Below are 19,673 nucleotides of genomic sequence, written 5' to 3' on the forward strand. Positions count from 1 at the left end.
GGTCACCGGCATTCAAGGTTGGTTTTCCAACGGCATAGACATCATCTACGACCCCAGCCTCGCCAGAAGTAGTCGGGTCTGCAACCGGAAAGAAGGGAGAAGAGGATTTGGGTGCCCAAATCATTTTCTGGGTGCCCAAATAACGATTTTTTTTTTAAGTAATGGGGCAGAATGGAAGAGAAAAAAAAATTTGAATGTCTATTGCTATTGGAGGGCAATAGACGTTTTGAATTGATATAATCTCTTCAATTTTTTTCTTTAATCAAAGTTTTATTTGTCTAATTTTAGAAATATTAGTTCTAATTCCGGCGACTGAAAGTCCTACGGGGAGGCAATAGACGTCTATTGGGAGGCAATACAGGGCTGATAGTTGTCTATTGGGGGCAATAGACGTCTATTGGGGTAATAAACATTTTCGGTGAGGTTTTCTGAAAGGTCCGATGGGCGGCGACCGGTGATCGGAATCCTGCGAAAGTTGGCCGGAATCCGGCGACCGGTGATAGGATTCCGGCCAAAGTTGGCCGGATTCATGCAACCTGTGACCGGATTCCGGCGGCCGGTGACGAGCTCCAGCGAAGTCTCCTATGGTTTTTCTCTCTCTCTCTCTCTCTCTCTCTCTCTCTCTCTCTCTCTCTCTCTCTCTCTCTCTCTCTCTCTCTCTCTCTCTCTCTCTCTCTCTCTAAGTAACAAAGGGGTGAGGGGTAAAATGGTGTTAAAAAAAAAATTAAAAAAAAAAAAATCTTAATGGGGTATTAGGAAAGACTCCCTTAGAGTGTATTGGCTAAGAGGGAATTAAAAAAATAAGTGAGAAAAAAATCCCTAGAAATGGGGTAAATGGACAGAAACCCTATATATATATATACACACACACATATATATACACACACACCACCCCAAATCCTTTAAATAATTTAGAAAAATTTTGGCGTAAACTTCCTCTTCTGCCTCTTTCTATCATTTTGCTTCCCTAAAGAGTCTGGTGGAGTTGCTAAATTTGATAAAAAAAATTAAAGATGCTCTCTAAAATAACTAAGGAGCCAAGGTAGAGAGTCTGTTAAAGATGCTTTAACATATATGCATGGCCAATTCCGATTTTTTTTCTTTTTCTTTTCCTGCTCTATCTCTGGTTTCTACTTTCTACATCCTTCAAGATCTAGCAAAATTTGAATTATGAAAAGGAATACATATGTCAAAGATGCTTTGGGGGTGGTCAACAAATTAGGACCCACAATCATGACAATTAACCCTACCATGAATACGAGAATGATTTCAACCATGAATACTGTGATAATTATGATTGTAAATGCAGCAACAATGATGACCATAAAGCACAGTATTGATTACAGCAATAAGTGTGATAATCATTACGGCCATAAAACACGGCAATGATTACGATCATAAAGCTCGATAATAATTATAGGTATGAAGACGATAGTAATCACGACTTATGACCCAAGTCCTCCCACACCTATAAATAATGGGCATGTTGATGGTCAAACTCAGTCAACTCTCGAATGAAGCTTTTTGCAGCTGGTTTTTCTTTTTGGATAGAGACAGTTTTTGGCAACGGGTTTGGTGAGAAGTGTCAGTGGCATGATTTGTAATTTTTATTATTTTTAATTTCAGGTTATTAATAGATGGATTGTTTTAACATGAATTAAATTGTACCCTAATCTAAGATAAGACATGAATGTTATACTTTTATCATTTTTCCTAAATAAAATGGAGGTAATCGAATCATTAGGGGAAAAAAAAAACTAGAGCGTCTATAGTAGCCACTCCCAAAAACCAAAACCCTAGCCTCCTCTTCACAACATCGTACCCTCCTCCATCGAAAGCATGGTGTCCATTGACGACATAAAGAACAAAAAAAAGGGGAGATCTTCAAATGAAACTTGACTGTTAAAAGGGGACCAACAATTCATATCCATAATATACACAACCATCATGCATTTTAACAGAGTATAGAGTTGTAGTAGACACAGCCCTCAAATACAGAAACTGAAGCTACATTTTTTTTTTCTTGATTGAGCGAACTACCAAAGAAAACTTGAACCAAATTTAAATCTTTGCAAAACCCTATGACTGAACATGGACAGTACATATTTGATACTGAAGCCATGATTTTGCAAATCTAAACCCACATGAGATACAGGGGCGTAGGTTATTCTTTTATTGAATGACGCCGAAGAAACTTCATATTTACCATTGTGACTGACTCATACACATTCTCAGCTAGGATTGGGGTGTTCCTGTTTGAGCTGTATAAGAAGAAGATTTTATATACGGATTCGAATCCCTCCTCACCCACAACAGGCCAGAAAGGGAAGGATGGTCCTGAATAGTTGCATTCGAAAGGTTTTCCATCTCTCGGTTAATATTATTCAGAAAGGACTGGCTTGCATAGCTACCATAAGTGACTAAGCAAACAACAACATCTCCCATTCTCCCTGTGTTTCTAGTGATTTGGTGCATCTTATCTACAGTCAGGGGCGGCCCTGAGGGTGTTCAAATGGAGCAGCCGCACAAGGCCTTCGGTTTTCGAAGGTCTCTGAATTCAATTTTGTAATGGCGTTAGATAAATATATAGGTCAAGAATGTTGAGAGTTATTGAATTATTGTTCAGTTCAGTTGGCTACTTTACCTTAAGTTGTTAGGCTTGATTGGTCTTGGGTTCAAAACCCATGGGTGCTTAGCTCTGTTTAATTTTTCTTTGCCTACTTTGTGATCTTCTCTCTTCTTTTAATACATATTTTTTTTCTTTTCATTCCTAAGGCCTCTCAACTTTCTTCTTCGATCTTCTGTTATGTTTCTTGACTCTCTTTTTTTCTCTATTTTTCCTTGTTGATGTTTTTAGGTGTCCACTATTTTCTTCTTCTATTTATACCGATCATTTTTTCTTAGTTCTTCTAATTGAGATCGTGATTAATAAGGCATCATTTAAATTTTCGCACTAGACCTCTTAATTTTCAGGACCGGCCCTGTCTACAGTAATCACTAATCAGCTTCATACAGATAAGGAAACTATTAATTGACAACATAGCTGCCCAGCTAAGCTACTTGATTAACCTTAAAGATAAAATAAAAAATAAAAATAAAAAAAGCCGCTCTTTGACCAAAATTCCCCTGCAGATCGTAGATTCTAGAATCACTGCAATTTCTTCCATACTTCCTGTGACTCTCAAAATCATGTATTCTATATGACTCTGGTGCATAACTCTGATATGGATAGTCAAAATTATCTTATGCATTGCTTACTGTGTTGCCACTAATCCATGCATACCATATTGAATTCCTTATCCAAATTATTCTGACTAACATATAATCTAATCCAATCAAAGCCAAGCATAGCAATGCGAGACGGGGAAAAACAAAAAGCCCAGAAAGAGAAAGTAACCTGAGAGTTGAAATCGGTGCTGTTGTTAATGATGCTTGAATTCTGTTCTGCTTATTCTTGTTGTTGTCTGCGAAGGTCAAGAGCTCGGATGGGGAAAGACCCTTTGGCCTTCGTGGAAGAGAAGCAATGTGGAATGTGGATGGCAACTATTCTGGAGCCCATGAAGTTGTTTACAGACCCGGAAGAGGAGGAGTGGCTGTACTGGAGGAGGAGCTTGGGCGCTACAGAAGCTGCTGTTGCAGTTGCCGCCGCCATATTCTATCCTGTTTGACTGTTAACTGCTGACGCCAACTGCCTTCATCTTTTAAATGCCAAGTCACGCTTTTGATTGGCTTAATTTGCTTCGAGCTCACCTTCTTTTTATTTTTTTGATTTTTCTAAACTAGTATTCAAACCTTCTTCTTTTTTTTCTTTTTTGAGAATGTAGCATTCAAACTTTATAATGAACTAATTTTCTTATTAAGTTACTGAATTTCAATATGAATATGGGTGAGACATTTTGGTCCACCTATCAAATGTCTCATGGGAATGAATTTATTAGCCTTTCGGCTTAGAGTTATTGGCATTAACTTTTTTTTGTCTAACAAAGTTTATAGACATTTTTGATAAATTGAGTTTTTTGATTTATCATAAGGGAAAATTCTGCGAACAGTACATGAAAATAGTGCCACTATGAATTTCTATGCATAAAGTTACAAATCCTAAACTGTAGTACACGAACTTATAACCCCGACCACTTATTTGTGCATGCCGTTAGTCAATGTGCCACGTGACATAATTTGAGGGTGTAATTTGGTCTCTTCAGATTTTTATCTGAGCACTTAGCTCTCTCTCTTATTCTGGGCACCCATCTCTCTCTCTCTCTCTCTCTCTCTCTCTCTCTCTCTCTCTCTACATTGAAGTACGAGTTTTGTCAAATCCAGGCCCAATCTCTTCCTTTTACCGCTACTCGGGGATGTGGCAAAGTGGGTAAATCCAAATTCGACGTCATTACTTCCCTCATAATTGAATCAAACTCAGCTTGGAAGCAATGGGAGGCGAAATCTCCACCATCTAAGACTGGCCCAGTTCCACCAACCCTCTCGAAATCCCATCTCAACCTATTCAAGAACACAAGCGCCTCAAATTGATTGAGATCTTGATCGAAAATGCTGAAGAACACGAAATGGTCAGCGATTGAGAAGACGTAGGTTCACTTTTTGACGGTGCATGTGGGTGTACAAGCAAATACGAGTCAATAATGTCAGAAATCTAATTCTTGTGAATATGATGAAATCTTGTCTAAACTTTTTATGTCATGACTAAATCATTTTCGTATAATCGAGTTTCATTTTGCAAGCTTGTGAATGAATCGATGAATATGGAACGTGAATAAATGAGAACCAAAAATGAGTATATCATTTCACACTCATGTTAAATGAATTGTACATATAGCTGCATCTTGGGGTATGGTGATGAAGTTTGTAAATCATTAAAATTTCAGCCTAATGTTACAAAAAATGCATAATAAAACATAAAGATGTACTTAATATTCAAACTACTTACCATAAAATTCCAGGCAATAGAATAGACACTTCAATTTAACCACAATCAAATCTTCCAACTGCTTTCCCCACACTCCGATGGCCGCCGCGGCCCTCCCTCCCTCATCTCCTCACCTTGTCTTCCCGCCGTCGCCGTCGCCGTCGCCGTCTTCTTTCTCTGCTCTCGGCGGGTCCCACGAGAGCTTCGCGTCACTCAATTTGACTACTCGTCCGTGGAACAAGTTGAGCAGGAAACGCCGCGTTGGGGACGGTGTTCGCCGCTTCCGGTGATTACTAGCAAGGAAATCAAAACCGCTTATCTGAGATTAGCTCGCCAGGTACCTAATCCTTCTATTCCACCATGATTGGTTTTCACAGTACTAAGAATCTTTTTAGTGTTTTGGTGAATTAACTCTTGGCGTCGAATTTTATAGAATGGAACTGTTAGTTTGAGGCATTTTTCAGCAACCAAACTTAGTGCAAACTCCTTCAGGACTCTAATTCTTTGGTGCATAAAGATTACTTTTCGGTCTGAATCAACCTGTAAATCTGTAATTGACTTATTGGGATGCTATAGACTATATGCCAGTGTCTGTGCAACATTCTCTATAGAGCAGAATTATTTCAAAAAGTAAGCATTCTCCGTAGAAAAATTGTTTAGAGTATGTATGCTATTTTTGGACGGTTGCTTTGTTTCTGAAATGTGTGCCCAAGTTTACATTTGGGTTGATTTATTGGTTATTATTCTTGTTATTTTCAGTACTTATTCTCTTGAAGGGCTTGTAGATTGTGTGTGTATATATATTTTTTTGTTTTTTGTTTTTAAGAAAATGTTGCTCACCTGTAATCCATGGAAGAGAATGCTCTCCCAGTTTCTTTATTGATATCCTAGTTTCTCATGAATATGTTAATTTGAGTTTAGGTTATGGTGATTCTGATTTTGGTTCAAATACAATTGCTTCTATTAAACATTTTTTTCCTCATTTTTCTAAAATGTCAAACCCTTTGTTAAAAATGAGTCTAAATTGGAAGGGCTCTTTGTGGATACCTGATTAGTGATTTGTTCTCCAGTAAGACATAGGCTGAGTAAAAAAATTTATACAAAGCAGTTTCAAATTGATTGATTGCTAGAAAAGATTAATTTGAATATCTATCAAGTTCTTTATCTTGGGTTTCTTAAGCAGGGTTTGAGTTGTTTGCAATAGTCATAGCACATGATTTTTGAAGTCCTTCATTTAACCTGTTTGATAACCTCCAGGATGCCTCAATATGACAACATATTGATAAAGAATATTAGCGCCTCACTGCTACTTGTTCTTTTCACTACCTTTCTGTGTCTTAGAAATGCATTTCTTCTCCTGTTGTTCAGTAATTGTTGTGATACAAAATGAATATACCATGGACGACTTCTTAGTTGACTCCTGATCCACATATGTTCAGTTATGACATCACTTTAGAATTTTCTGAGGCTATATTTGGAGTGGAAAAAGAATTTGAACTTTCCCATCTGGAAACATGTGAAGTTTGCGCTGGGAGTGGAGCAAAAGTAGGCTCCAAAAGGAGGATATGTTCTACTTGTGGTGGGAGGGGTCAAGTTATGAGAACAGAGCAGACACCTATTGGCTTGTTTTCTCAGGTAACTTTGGGTTTCTGGTTTCTCTGTCTCTGTTGCTTTTTATTTTTATTGCTTCTTTCATTTTAGAAGTACATTTACATATCTTCCGGGGGAAAAAAAAAAAGTTGATGCAGGACAAGTAGCAAAAGAACTGTAGAACTAGGGTTTATTTGCAGCAGTCTCGATTGTTAGAAAGAAAAGGGATTTAGAATAAGAAACTTAAGAAGAAATGGGATAGAACTGCTAGCATCACACCAGTAAGATTCTAGGATAAAGCTACTAGCATCACACCAGTAGGGTTTCTAGGCATTACACCCAGAGGACTTAGGCATCACACCTATGGTTAGGTTGCATCACACAAACCTAGAGAGAAGCAGAAAGCTTTCAATTTTATTAATCTCAATCTGAAAATAAAAGACTACAAAGGCCTCTATATATAGGGAGGCTAAGATAATTCTAGATATCCTTAAAGAATCCTAAAGAAATAATCCTAATAATTATAAGAATCCTAATAATAAAGCCTAGATTTATTTGAACTACTTTCCAAATCCTGACTTTGAATATTTTGCTCGTATCTTTCATCAAAAGTACTGTTGGCTAACGATCAAATTCTAAAGAAAACTTTGGTTCTGTTTGGGATTGATTTTTGGAGACCCAAAAGTTCTTTTAAATTAATAAAAATAAATATTTATAAATAAAATAATTGCAGGAAAAAAAAATTCTTACTTGGGTGAGTTTTAGAACCACTTAATAGTATTTTGAGCTTCCTGGTACAAAAACGTTTTTGCAAAATTGGACAAGCGCTTTTAGGCCTTTCAAAAGCAAGCCCAAACAGACCCGAACATGTAATGAGACAAGTGCATATGATAAAGTTTTCACATTCTATTTCCCGGTTTTTTGGCTGGTTTATTGCCTGTGGTTTAGAAATTTGTCCAGTCTCATACTGAATGCACCTTAACAGTATATCAATTGTTGATACTCTTGAAGTGCATTCAATATGTTTTGGTTATTCAATCATAAATTTGACATATAATCTTCACATATTCTTTGGTGTGGAAGTCGATATTATTTTGGTTGATTTATACTATTATTTTCTTCAATCAGCACTAGGATATCAATCCTTGAAATGTAAAGTGCAAATTTCTGAGGAGGATATGAAAGTACAATACCAGCTGTTAGTGTGTGTACGAGGCTTTTGACCTTTTGTGTTCTTTTTTTGTCTGTATCTTGTTGGGATCAAGTTATATATATGTCCAATGAATCAGTAGGAGAAACAGTAGAAGTGGTTTGAAGTATTTGCCGTACGTCAAATTCTTCCTGATGTATAATGGCATAGGTTATGGTTGCCATGTACTGCCAGTCTGCCACCAAGTCAACCATGGAATTGTATTTTATGCTAGAGCTTTGTTTTCCTAAGATCGTTGTAGTCTTTTGTTGGGTGGTTGGCATGGTCAGTCTGTAAAATGCTGACGCTAAATCAATGAACGTTATGTAAGACAATCTTAATTTTGACCCAAAATAAAATGTAATGGTTGTGCAACAAAGTGATAAACTATACTTTGTTCTTATATTTCTGAGGCATGCAACTCAATTAAAATTGGATAAGGGTTTTACAACCTGACATGACATGAGAAGGCACAAATGGTTGCCTTAGATGGCGCCAATTGGGATAAGAAGAATTTACATATAAATGCATAAATGTGGAATAATCACTTAGGGTGCTGTCTGGGAAGGCCAAACATAAAATGATTTAAGTAGTGAGTAATGATATAATGGCCAATAATTGCTCTAGGTGGAGCTGATTTTGCTAATTGAGTCCTATATGTTCATGAATGCTTTCCTGCTTTTCTACATTTTCCAAGTATTTATGGCTAAGGGCTACTTTGAAGTTTATAATGCAACCATAGAGATGAGGCCGGTATCCTTTTCTTTTGCCTTAGGGACTGATTCACTCTGTGTAGATTAAAAAACAGAATACCTAAATTACTGGTACATCATCTTCTGGGCAAAAGTAATTGGATGGTGGTTTTAAGTTATCTTCCTGTTCATGTTAGGTTTCTGCATGTCTGGATTGTGGTGGAGATGGTGAAGGTATTTCTGAATACTGTCGGAAGTGCTGGAGAAGGACGTGTTCATGTTAAGATAAGTATCAAAGTGCAAATTCCTCCTCGTGTTAGCAGGGGAAGTATTCTTAGAGTTGCTGGAGAGGGAGGTGCTGGACCGAGAGGGTAGGTGTTCGAATTTCCCTTATGTATGGATAGATCATTGAACAAAATTCCATGTTACTGGCTTCTTTTTGTCTAAGCTATGATATTTCGATTATAGACTACATGTTCTTGTGATTTCTAACTATGTAAGGCTCGGTAGTAATTACCAAGCTTTGAAACAAATGCTGGTCTATTTTTCTTTCCCCCCAAGGGAAGATGTTTCTTCTCTCCCCGACAGATGCTCTTCAGTACTGATATATCTTAGATGTATCTGTTGCTATATCCTTAAGTTTGAGTCTGATATGTCTAATCATATTCAATATTTTAAACTTTGGTATTTACAATTGGACATCCCTTTACATAGAATTCTTTGGTTCCGTAAATATGGATTAACTTCTTATTGTTTTATTGAGTGAATGTTACAGCAAGTTCTTATTCTATGGCTGTGCGAATATTAGAGGAACTTCAATCAAATACAAAGTTTATAAACTCATCATTCATCCAAAACACGAACTGCATTGGAGCAGAAAAATTTGACGATTGCATCTAGGTGTCAAATTTGTTATGTTATTAAAGTTGCCTTACTCAAACTTGTTATGATATTAAGTTGCCTTATTCACGTATTGTTATGTTGACTACGTACAGTCAAGACAACTGAAGTCTTGTGTGACCCAATTCATAGTGTAGCGGATTTCATACCCTTATGAATTACAGCCTCCAGGATTTCATGATTGCTCGTAATTTTGCTTTCAATCCTCAGATGGAATAGTTAGTAGTTTTTTCTGATAGAATAAATATGTCCGTAATTCTGTACGTATAATTTCAGTATTTATGTCACACATTGTGGTACATGGTTTTGAATCATTTGTATATTTTGTTACTCCATCAGGGGTCCTCCTGGGGATCTTTATGTATATCTTGATGTTGAAGAAGTAGAAGGAATTTGAAGAGATGGCATAAATCTCTCTTCAACAGTATCTCTAAGCTATCTGGATTGCATATTGGGAACTGTTATTCAGGTAAAGTTTTCATTGGATTATTTTGTGCTCCCATTTTATTGTTCAGATTTTTATCCATCATTAAAATTGTTATTATTATTTTGAATAGTTTAAAATTATCTTCAACAATTTTTTGGTAACCATGTTCGTGATGCTTACTGCTCACATAAAGTGATTACTCCTTTCACTATTTTTGCATGTGTCGATTGTTCTTCTACACTTTTAAGATCAAATAGTTCATTATATCTGTCTGAGCTTACAGAAGCTCAAATTCTTTTTCTGGACCAACTTGACTATGGATCTGTTGTAGTACTTACCATGTTTGTTTTGGTCCCTTTTTTTAACCCCTCTTCCTCGCTCGTATATTTAGCATGACCAATTGATGGAGGTTCTGGCATGTAAACAGGTTAAAACAGTTGAAGGATTAACAACACTACAAATTCCATGGTGACATTCTAGTCCTGACCAAAAAAGGAGTACCAAAGCGGAACAAGCCATCAATTCATGGTGACCATGTGTTTACAATTAAAGTAGCCATAGCGAATCGTACCAGGTAACAGTTGTCTCTATTTTGTATAGGGTAGCTGACAGTGTCACGTCTTCATTTACCTTCCCCTGTTTGTTTCTCAGTTCAGTTCACTGTTAGTCTATTACGTAGGTCAAGTATATTTGGCGTATGCTCTGTAGAACCGTGTGAGCTCTGCAAGCGTTAGAACATCCTTATGAAAGTAAAAGACACTAAAATGCTAGAAAAATAAATTTCAATTAAACAGAATTACTTTGTTGGGACTTGGAAACTTACAGAATATATGGCAGTAGCTTCCAAAAACACTGATACTAACACCTTGAAAAAAAAAAAAAAAAGGACAATCAAAGACAGAATAAAACTATTGAAAGGCAGGGGTGTCTGCTCACCTGCATACTTGGTCGTGCTGTTACTCAGAGGGGGAGAGGAGGGGGAGTAGAGGGAGGAGAGATATGTAAGTTTGTAATGCTGTCGCTGTAAACAATGGGCATTATTGTTGGAATTTAACCCCTCAGATTTTCTTTTCATTTAGCGTCAAGGAACGTGAATTGCTTGAAGAACTTGCTTTACTCAGTAATACTGCCGCCAGCTGTTTACGTACTCGACCCAAGTCCCAGCCAGTTGGTACGTGCTCGCTTTTATCATTTGAGGATGTGCTCTCTACTTGTGTATATCTGTGCACACTCATCTTGAGAGATCTTCAAGTCCCTTGGTGAACGTATTTGAATTTTGAAACTGAGGGTGAATGGATATTGATGATATGCATGACAGAACATTTCTTTCAGATTAGGTGTATAGCTTTATCTGACTTGAATTTGTCCTTTCATTCTACAGTAAATACTCAAACTGAGATGGGAACAGTTGCAGACGAAACAGTGGAAGAAGACGATCAAAGTGACCCATGGAAGAAGTTAAAAGACTTTGCGAGGTAAGGCTCACTCACCCACTCATCTGTCATATACTCCTACTTACTTTAGTCATCAATTACCGAGTGTAAGTTGTAAATCTATTGCAAGGGAGAAAACCGTTGGTGACCAATTTCCTGGAGCTGTTATGTTCAAAATCGAGGATATACATACACATGCATAGGCTATAGCCTTTGATTGAATCACAAGCTCTTGTGAGTTGTGATGCTAGTTTGTTTTCATATACAGTATTATGTTCATTGGATGCCTATTTTTGTACCATTTTTGCTTTTATCTTCACTATTCAATGTATTTACTATGTGCACTGCAGTTGACCCATGAAGTTTTAGGAATTTCCAGGTCTGCTGCAAATGGTGCCTTAAAATGGCTGAGAGACAACCTCTAGTCCGGTATCAGTCAACTAAAATATTGGCACTAATTTTTCTTCCTCGCAGGCTCCCTTCAGGAATGGTCTTGAATGAGCCTTACAGTCATTTACTCTGATGTCTTACCAAACTGGAGAACAATTAGTTGGGTATAATTTTATTTCTTGATAACATTTTACCAAATTAATGATGAACAATCACATGCCTCATGCATTTAGCGATTTGTATCACCTACAAAACTAGTGGAGTTCAAGGGTAAACTTGTTAATGTAAATTTCATTTTCTCACACATTTACAGAAATCCTTGTGAAACGATTGGGTTTTATTCGGAAACATGTACTATCTTTGAATTTTTAGGAAGTTCTTATGGTAGTCATTATACCATTGAGTTTGGGGGGATTGGTTTGATACCAAACAGAAATGTAACATAGAGGGAGAAATGAAATGTAAGGCATAAAATGACAAGGGAACAAGTAAAGAATAATCTCATCCTTCAGAAATGAAACTGGAACAATAGAACAAGAAGTGAAATGAAAGGCAAAGGAGAAAGTACCAAAACTAGTAGAAATGATAAAGAGGAGCAAGGAATCATGTTCCAAAAGGAGAGGAGCAAAGAATAACTTCAACACTCCATTGCCGTGAGTAAGTGGTGGTGCTAGCATTGCCTTGGAAGCATTCTTCAGCCTCATCACTATAAAAATGTTTGGGGAAGAATAACTATAGCACCACAAGCCCAACCCCTAGTTTGTTTCCCTTGCAGATTGTACCGTTTTCGTTTCATATTTCTCCCCTTCTTTCATCTACAAGTCCATCAATTCTTTTTCATCCCTATTGTAGGGATGGGTGGGATCGGTAAAACAACTCTTTCCCATCTAGCATATAATGATGAAAAAGGGAAAGTGTAGGCTAATTTCACAAAAAGAATATGGGTTTGTGTCTCAGACCCATTTGATGAGCTCAACATAGCCAAAGCCATCATTGGAGCCCTTGGTGGAGATGTCAATTCCATTTTGGATAATCTAGTAGCTTTTGTCCAATGTGTGCACAAATCTATGAAGGGAGAAAAGTTTCTCCTCGTCTTAGATGATGTGTGGAACGAAGACTATACGAAGTGGGAAACATTGAAGCTACTTTTACATAATGGTGCTCTAGGTAGTAAAATAATAGTCACATCACGAAAAGAAGAGGTAGCTAGGATGATTGGAGCACCCAATAACACGATCAATTTAAAGGTGTTGAGTGATGAAGATTGTTGGTCATTTTTCGCTAGAATTGCCTTTGCCAATAGTAACCAAGAAAGGGTGTCGAAATTTAGAACCTATTGGTAAGAAAATTGTAAAGAAATGCAAAGGGTTGCCTCTTGTTGCTAAGACTTTAGGCGGTCTCATGTTTTGGAAGAAAACAAAGAAAGAATGGCAAGATATTTTAAGCAGCGAGATATGGGAGTGTGAATTTGTGACAACAATGAAGCAATATTCAAGAAAGGGTGTGTGAATTTGTGCTCCAAAATGGATGACCAATAATGCATTTTTGTCATTGATCGAATCTGACCAATAATGCATTCTATCCAACATGACTCTGTCTAAGTCTCATCATATGGCCCTTGGGCCCTAAGCCCGCCCGGCCCGTAGGGCCGAAGCCCGGCCCGGCCCTTCCATTAGGGCGGGCCGGCCCGACCCTTTTTTATTTAGGGTAGGGTATGGGTCACACAAATAAAGCCCGGCCCTACCCTACGGCCCGGCCCGATTGAGCCCGTAAGGGCTAGGCCCGACCCAGCCCTAAAAGCCCGGCCCTAACCCCGCCCTAAAATTTATATTTTATTTTTGTTATTTTCTATTACATGTGTTATATGTATAAAACTATGGAAGTGTAGAAAATTATTTCAATTTGCCATAAGGAAATGAGTCTTTTAAATTGAGCCATATTTTGAGAAGAAAAAAATAATTTTTTTTTAAGAATTAACTGTTAATTCGGCAAAAATGCCACCGTTTTAATATAATCTTATGGGTATTTTAATATTTACCAATAATTACTGTTAACTAATTAACTGTAATAATTACAAAGCTATTATTTCAAATTGGACAATATATTCATGTAATACCAATTTTGAAATAAATCAAGTAATCAACATAACTAAAAATAATCAATTGGTCGAGTTGAAACCATTTTACCAATGTAATGTTAACTTCTTAATGAGCAAAATGGGGGACAAAATGGAATTTTTTAAAATGCACCGCTGGATGTTATTTGCATATGAATATATGTTAGTGGTAGAAATTTCAACAATTTCCGCCTTCGTTTGGACCTTGATCTACCCGGTCAACTCAATACCCTAAATAGAACATAAAACAAATATGCTCTTAACCGGTCCTTGGCAATTCACTTTTTTCGATCTTTCAGCTCCCACACTCTAATGGGTAGGGGGTCTACTTATGGATGTCAAAATTCCGCAACGTTTGTCCGCGCATGGTGCCGCTCCCCTTAGGGAAGTTTACTTGTGCAAAGCGTTGACCGCTCCGTTAGGTGCCTTATTCACGGCGGATCAGCCTAATTTCTTTACACAATACCTATCACTATTGTATAAACATATAAGAATTTTCCGATTGATCGATTTTCATTTCAAAATTTTTGGATCGCACATAATCCTTATATGTCTTGTAATGTAGTATAACTAGTTTATTAGGCTTGTTACCCTCCATGAGCAAAATAGGGGACGAAATGGAATTTTTTAAAATGAACCGCTGGATGTTGTTTGCATATGAATATATGTTAGTGGTAGAAATTTCAACAATTTCCGCATTCGGTTGGACCTCGATCTATCCGGTCAACTCAATACCCTAAATAGAAAATAAAACAAATATGCTCTTAACCGGTCCTTGGCAATTCATTTTTTTCGATCTTTTAGCTCCCACACTCTTATGGGTAGGGGGTCTACTTATGCATGTCAAAATTCCGCAACGTTTGTCCGCGCATGGTGCCGCTCCCCTTAGGGAATTTTGCTTGTGCAAAGCGTTGACCGCTCTGTTAGGTGCCTTATTCACGGCGGATCAACCTAATTTCTTTACACAATACCTATCACTATTGTATAAACATATAAGAATTTTCTGATTGATCGATTTTCATTTCAAAATTTTTGGATCGCACATAATTCTTATATGTCTTGTAATGTAGTATAACTAGTTTATTAGGCTTGTTACCCTCCATGAGCAAAATAGGGGACGAAATGGAATTTTTTAAAATGAACCGCTGGATGTTGTTTGCATATGAATATATGTTAGTGGTAGAAATTTCAACAATTTCCGCATTCGGTTGGACCTCGACACTACTACAAAAAGTTAATCACACAACACCAATCACACAACGGAACAGAAATCATCTGTTGTGTGTTTAAGTAAACTCTATTGTACAACGGTATTAGTGATGTTCTGTTGTGTGAATGTCAACAAAATGATAACTTTTTTATCAGAACTCATTGCACAACGGAATTAAGTATTTTCCGTTGTCTGAGTCTTAGAAAATTTAGCGGCAGATTTCCCTCTACTTTGGAGTCTTGGTTGCCTCTTGAAACACTGAAATTTGGGCTACTAGGTGCAACGGTACAACTATTTCCGTTGTGTGATTGAAAACTGGGCGCAAAATTTTGAGAAAGCTTGCTTGAATGTCTTCCACTTGGTACACCTAGTGCAAGCTGTAGAAATTGCACAACAGATTTAAGCTATTCTGTTGTGTGAACTAAAAACATAGGCGGCAAGATTTTGAGCCCAAAGCAGTAGGCGGCATTGTTTCCCTCCATGTTTTAGCATTTTGTTTTTATGTAATACACTCCTACAACAGTTTGTTATAGAAACGTTGTGGGAGTGACTTGGAAAATTTATTGAGGGTTAATATAGACCGAGCCACATCTCGACCTAATTGCAAAGTACAAAACAAAACCTCTCGACCTTCTTGTCATCTTCTTCGCCACTTCTCTTCCCCTTCTTATCCAAAATGAAATTCTTGTGCCCTCCTCACTTCTAATCCAAACCACTAGTTCAATCCCTCAATTTACCATTTTCCTCTCAATTTTTCGAAATCCATACCAAATTTTTCCACAATTGAAAAAATGGGATTCGAATTGAACGCTCAATCGAGCATCAGTGAGATGAGAAACAACACGGAGAGTTCAAATCCGAGCGTCCTGACCTTGAGAAGCAGCAGCAGCGTGACTTCGGTTACCTCAATTCCAAATTCTTTTGGCGTTGAGACAGGGGTTGAGTCTAGCCATCTGCGACTCGACTTGTTCTGGGAAATCTCGAGCCTCTCGTTGTCGCTGTCGAAGATCTCGATGTACAGCAACATATTCATTTTTTGCCAATCGTCGTCTAGGCTCCACCAGTTTCGCCCATGCCAATCGTCATCTTGTAACCTTTCATTTTTAATACAATTAATTTCTTTCTATTGAATAAGAAAGTTTCTGATCCTTTTATAGTGTCATGCATTTTAGAGCAATATTGTTGCCTCTGGTGGACTTGGAGGGGAGGTATTCATTTGGGATCTCGAAGCAGCCCTTGCTCCGGTCTCAAAGTCAGGTGATTCTGTGGAAGATGATTGTTCAAATGCCACCAATGGTTCTGGAAATGCACAACCGATTACAAGTTTACTTACTATCAGCTCTAGCAACAGCATTTCTATGCACACAACTCAGGCACATGGTTATGTTCCAATCTCTGCCAAAGTCCATAAAGAATCAGTTTATGCACTGGCAGTGCATGATAGTGGATCACTTCTTGTCTCTGGTGGAACATATGCATGATAATGGATATGTTCCAATCTCTGCTTCTTGATTCTACTGGCAGGTTGGTTGGATTAGTTCTTCATAGGCTATGTTGATTGAATGCTTTATATGATTTTTTATATTTGTACATGAATTATGTTTTAACTCTACATAATCAAGCTTTGTTCTTAGATTGAATCCATTTAACTTGCGTATGACTCTGTAATCTGTCTAATATTTTTCTAAATGTCTTTCATTGATACAGAAAAATACATTTTGCATATGAGTTAGACCATGATATGAGATTAGAATGATTTATTCTTCCCATCTAGGCTTTTGAGGCTTTGGAATTTTTGCTTCTGCGGGTGGTGGTGGTTTTTCAGTTGCTGGCTTTAGTGGTTTCTGATCCTTTTGTGCTGCTGTCTCGACCGGAGCTATGGTTTTCGAAATCTTGACGTAAAGGAATCCGTTGTCAAACCTGGCAGAGGTTTCATTAACATCACAGTTTGATGGAACTTGAATTTCTTTGCGGAAGCGCTGCCATACATTGTTTTCCGGACGAACTGGGCGTTCACCGAGCACCCTTATGTTTCGAGTTGAGGTTACTTGGATCCTCAGATTCTCCTTCTTATATCCTGCATCAATGCATTACTTCTAGCTTTTATACACATGAATTGTATGTACGTATATTCGAAAATTATGACAAGTACTATGCATATATCTCTATGAAATTAATCGACTAATTATTTTGTATATCGAAACTGACTAAAATCGATGCAACTGGTGAAGTTCCTGATTAAATATGGTTTTAGCAAAATATTATCCCGATGCAGTCTGCATATATATAAGGTTTTTCTAGCTCATTCGTCACCATTAACCCTCAGCCTAATTATTGTAGATGATAATTTAATAGTATGTACAATAGGCTAGGGAACTATGACAAACCCTGTAGATTGACAATGAGAGTTTCATATCCTTCGTCTTGAACCCACTCTGCTGATGACGGTAGTTCAATATCCTCATAAACCCGATTAGCTGTTGCTGCAAATGGCCTTCCCTCCGTTGCCATACCTTAAGTAATTAGTATATATTTGACTTCTCTCTCTTATAATATTGATCGATGTATTTCTGAAATCTGAGGGAAAATGGGAGCTGTGGGTGGATGGTTCTATGCAATTTTGTTATGTTGTCAGTCCATTGACCAATTTCTCTTTGAACTTTCACTTTTGCAGGTTTTGCTTATCAAGATCTTCTGATTCAATGATTAGGTTGATAACTCACCTATCTCTTCTTTACCATGCAAACAATTAGCATTTAGATGCAAGATGAATTACTTATGTCATAAGTAGTTGGTAATTTGGTACTTTGTCCTTTATCCACCTAATTCTCTGTCTATTTTGTAGACTATGGGATCTTGGTCAGCAAAGATGCGTGCATTCTTATGCGGTGCACACAGATTCTATTTGGGCACTTGCCAGTACGCCAACGTTTAGTCATGTATATAGTGGTGGGAGAGACCTTTCTGTGAGTACAGTTCCTCCTTACAAATTGACTTCCCCCAGACATCTTTCGTCTTTGGCTGTTTGGCTTTGTTGCTCATTGTTTAATGCTCAATTCTGTTTATATTTTTAGTTGTTCTTGACAGACTTGACCACAAGAGAGAGTCTTTTGCTTTGCCAAGGAGAACACCCCATTCTGCAGTTGGCTCTAGATGATGATAGCATATGGGTTGCAACAACAGATTCTTCAATTAATAGATGGCCTGCTGAGGGGCGCAATCCTCAGAAAATTATCCAAAGAGGTGGCGCTTTCTTGGCCGGAAATTTGTCATTCTCAAGAGCAAGGGTGTCCTTGAAATGAACTTTAAACTTTTTCCTGTTTACTTGCAGGAGCGGTATGGGGATTACTGAAGCATTGCGATTACAGGTAGAACTCCAGAAGCAGCTTCATGAACAACTTGAGGTATGCAATTGGAAGCCATGCACTGTCTTTATGTCTCTATACAAATGTGCTACTGTTTACATGTTGGGAGCTGGGTAGAGTGCTCAAGGAAATATAGTAATGTGAGGGTGAAATAAACTTCGGTCATACTTCCATTTAATTTCTTGTTTAAGGAGAGAAATTACAAATTTGTGCTCAATGTAAATGTTGTAAATGTAAATTTATGCTTCTCCTTTGGGAACTAGCTAAAGAAAAAGAAAACAAATTCATACAAGATTGTAGGTTCAGGTAATTTTAGTCATTGTTTTGTCTGGAGGAGGCACTTTCATGATACTGCAAGTATGTAATTGTTCGTTAGAATGCAGTAGCCATCAAAGCTAGCTAGAATGCTTTCTATTTTTGCTACATGGTATAGATGAATGTATGGATGATTGATAAATATGTATAGATCTATAGCAATATTTGGAGCAGAAATATGTTGAGCTAATTAATAGTATTAACTTTCTTTCTGTAGGTTGAGGCTGAAGTGTAAAAGTTGGAGCAGCTCAAGTCAAGTAAGCTCAAATAGATCATTTTGAAAAAGAATTTGGAACTGGAGCATCCACCCGACACACTAGGTGCAGCTCCCTTAGCACTACACTATGCAAGTATGAGAGAACTTTAGTCGCAAATATTTCTCTCGCAAAGATTTGTTTGTATCAGCTTTTGCTATTTTTCAATGTTAGCTAGGATGTAGCAGCTATCAAGCTAGCTAGAATGCCTTCTTTTTGGTTTTATGGTGTGGATACATGAATGTATAGATGATTAACAAAGGCTGCTAGCTCTTTTGGTACATTAGACGCTTGAATTAGAGTACTTCATTACGTAATATATATTAAGCATTATATTTGTGCAAATATTCCAGGTACAATATCCATAATGCATGAACAATAGTGAATTAAATTATGGGGTATGAATACGCATATGTCGTTAATCACACAACAAATAACTTGTAATCACACAACGGTCCCTATAAAATTTTGTTGTCTCATTAGTACTCACACAACCATACAAATATGTATCAGTTGTCCAATGTTAAATCACCCAACGGTATAAAAACAATGTGTTGTATGACTTGTGAAGAATTCAACACTGAGCCTCACACATACAACAGTTACTTATGATACCTGTTGTGTGAAGGAACAACCAACAACAGTCACCATATTTTTCTGTTGTGTGACAAGTTAACCAACAACAGCGTGTACTTACTACTGTTGTCTGAGTGTTATGTTTCTGTTGTGTGAGAAGTTAACCAACAACGGCGTGTACTTACTTTTGTTGTCTGATCACCATCGAAAATGCGCCGCATCCAATTTCTGGCATTGGCATGCGCAGAACTGGTGCAACGGTTATAAGCAATGCGTTGTGTCTATGATATTCAGA

The 19,673-nt window shown here is 37.5% G+C and overlaps 1 protein-coding gene and 1 long non-coding RNA gene across 19 annotated transcripts; one reads left to right on the forward strand and one right to left on the reverse strand.

The window, feature by feature from the left end:
- The first annotated feature begins 4,648 nt into the window (after window positions 1-4,648).
- Window positions 4,649-11,917, forward strand: LOC112190702. 18 transcript variants are annotated; one of them, XR_005807501.1, is made up of 7 exons: window positions 4,651-5,258; window positions 6,361-6,556; window positions 8,590-8,763; window positions 9,632-9,761; window positions 10,147-11,194; window positions 11,283-11,386; window positions 11,503-11,917. It is a non-coding gene; the product is annotated as an uncharacterized LOC112190702 (long non-coding RNA). The 18 variants fall into 18 exon arrangements; XR_005807507.1 differs by having other exon boundaries at window positions 11,522-11,917; XR_005807498.1 differs by having other exon boundaries at window positions 4,667-5,258; window positions 10,147-10,890; window positions 11,101-11,194; window positions 11,283-11,917.
- Window positions 11,918-16,625: 4,708 nt separating this feature from the next.
- On the reverse strand, window positions 16,626-17,431 carry LOC112184485 (inactive protein RESTRICTED TEV MOVEMENT 2-like). Its single transcript, XM_024322747.1, has 2 exons — window positions 17,256-17,431; window positions 16,626-16,945 (listed from the first exon to the last, which is right to left on the reverse strand). The coding sequence occupies exons 1-2, from the start codon at window positions 17,377-17,379 to the stop codon at window positions 16,626-16,628; spliced, it is 444 nt and encodes a 147-aa protein (XP_024178515.1). The 5' UTR covers window positions 17,380-17,431.
- Between the last annotated feature and the right edge of the window lie 2,242 nt (window positions 17,432-19,673).

Source organism: Rosa chinensis, chromosome 2 (genome assembly GCF_002994745.2).
Source record: "Rosa chinensis cultivar Old Blush chromosome 2, RchiOBHm-V2, whole genome shotgun sequence".
NCBI lineage: Eukaryota > Viridiplantae > Streptophyta > Magnoliopsida > Rosales > Rosaceae > Rosa > Rosa chinensis.

Coding starts and splice junctions, on each gene's coding strand:
- LOC112184485 (XM_024322747.1), bottom strand. CDS start 17,379: ATGGCAACGGAGGGAAGGCCATTTGCAGCAACAGCTAATCGGGTTTAT. Junction 16,946..17,255: donor TCTCATTGTCAATCTACAGG/GTTTGTCATAGT, acceptor GCATTGATGCAG/GATATAAGAAGGAGAATCTG.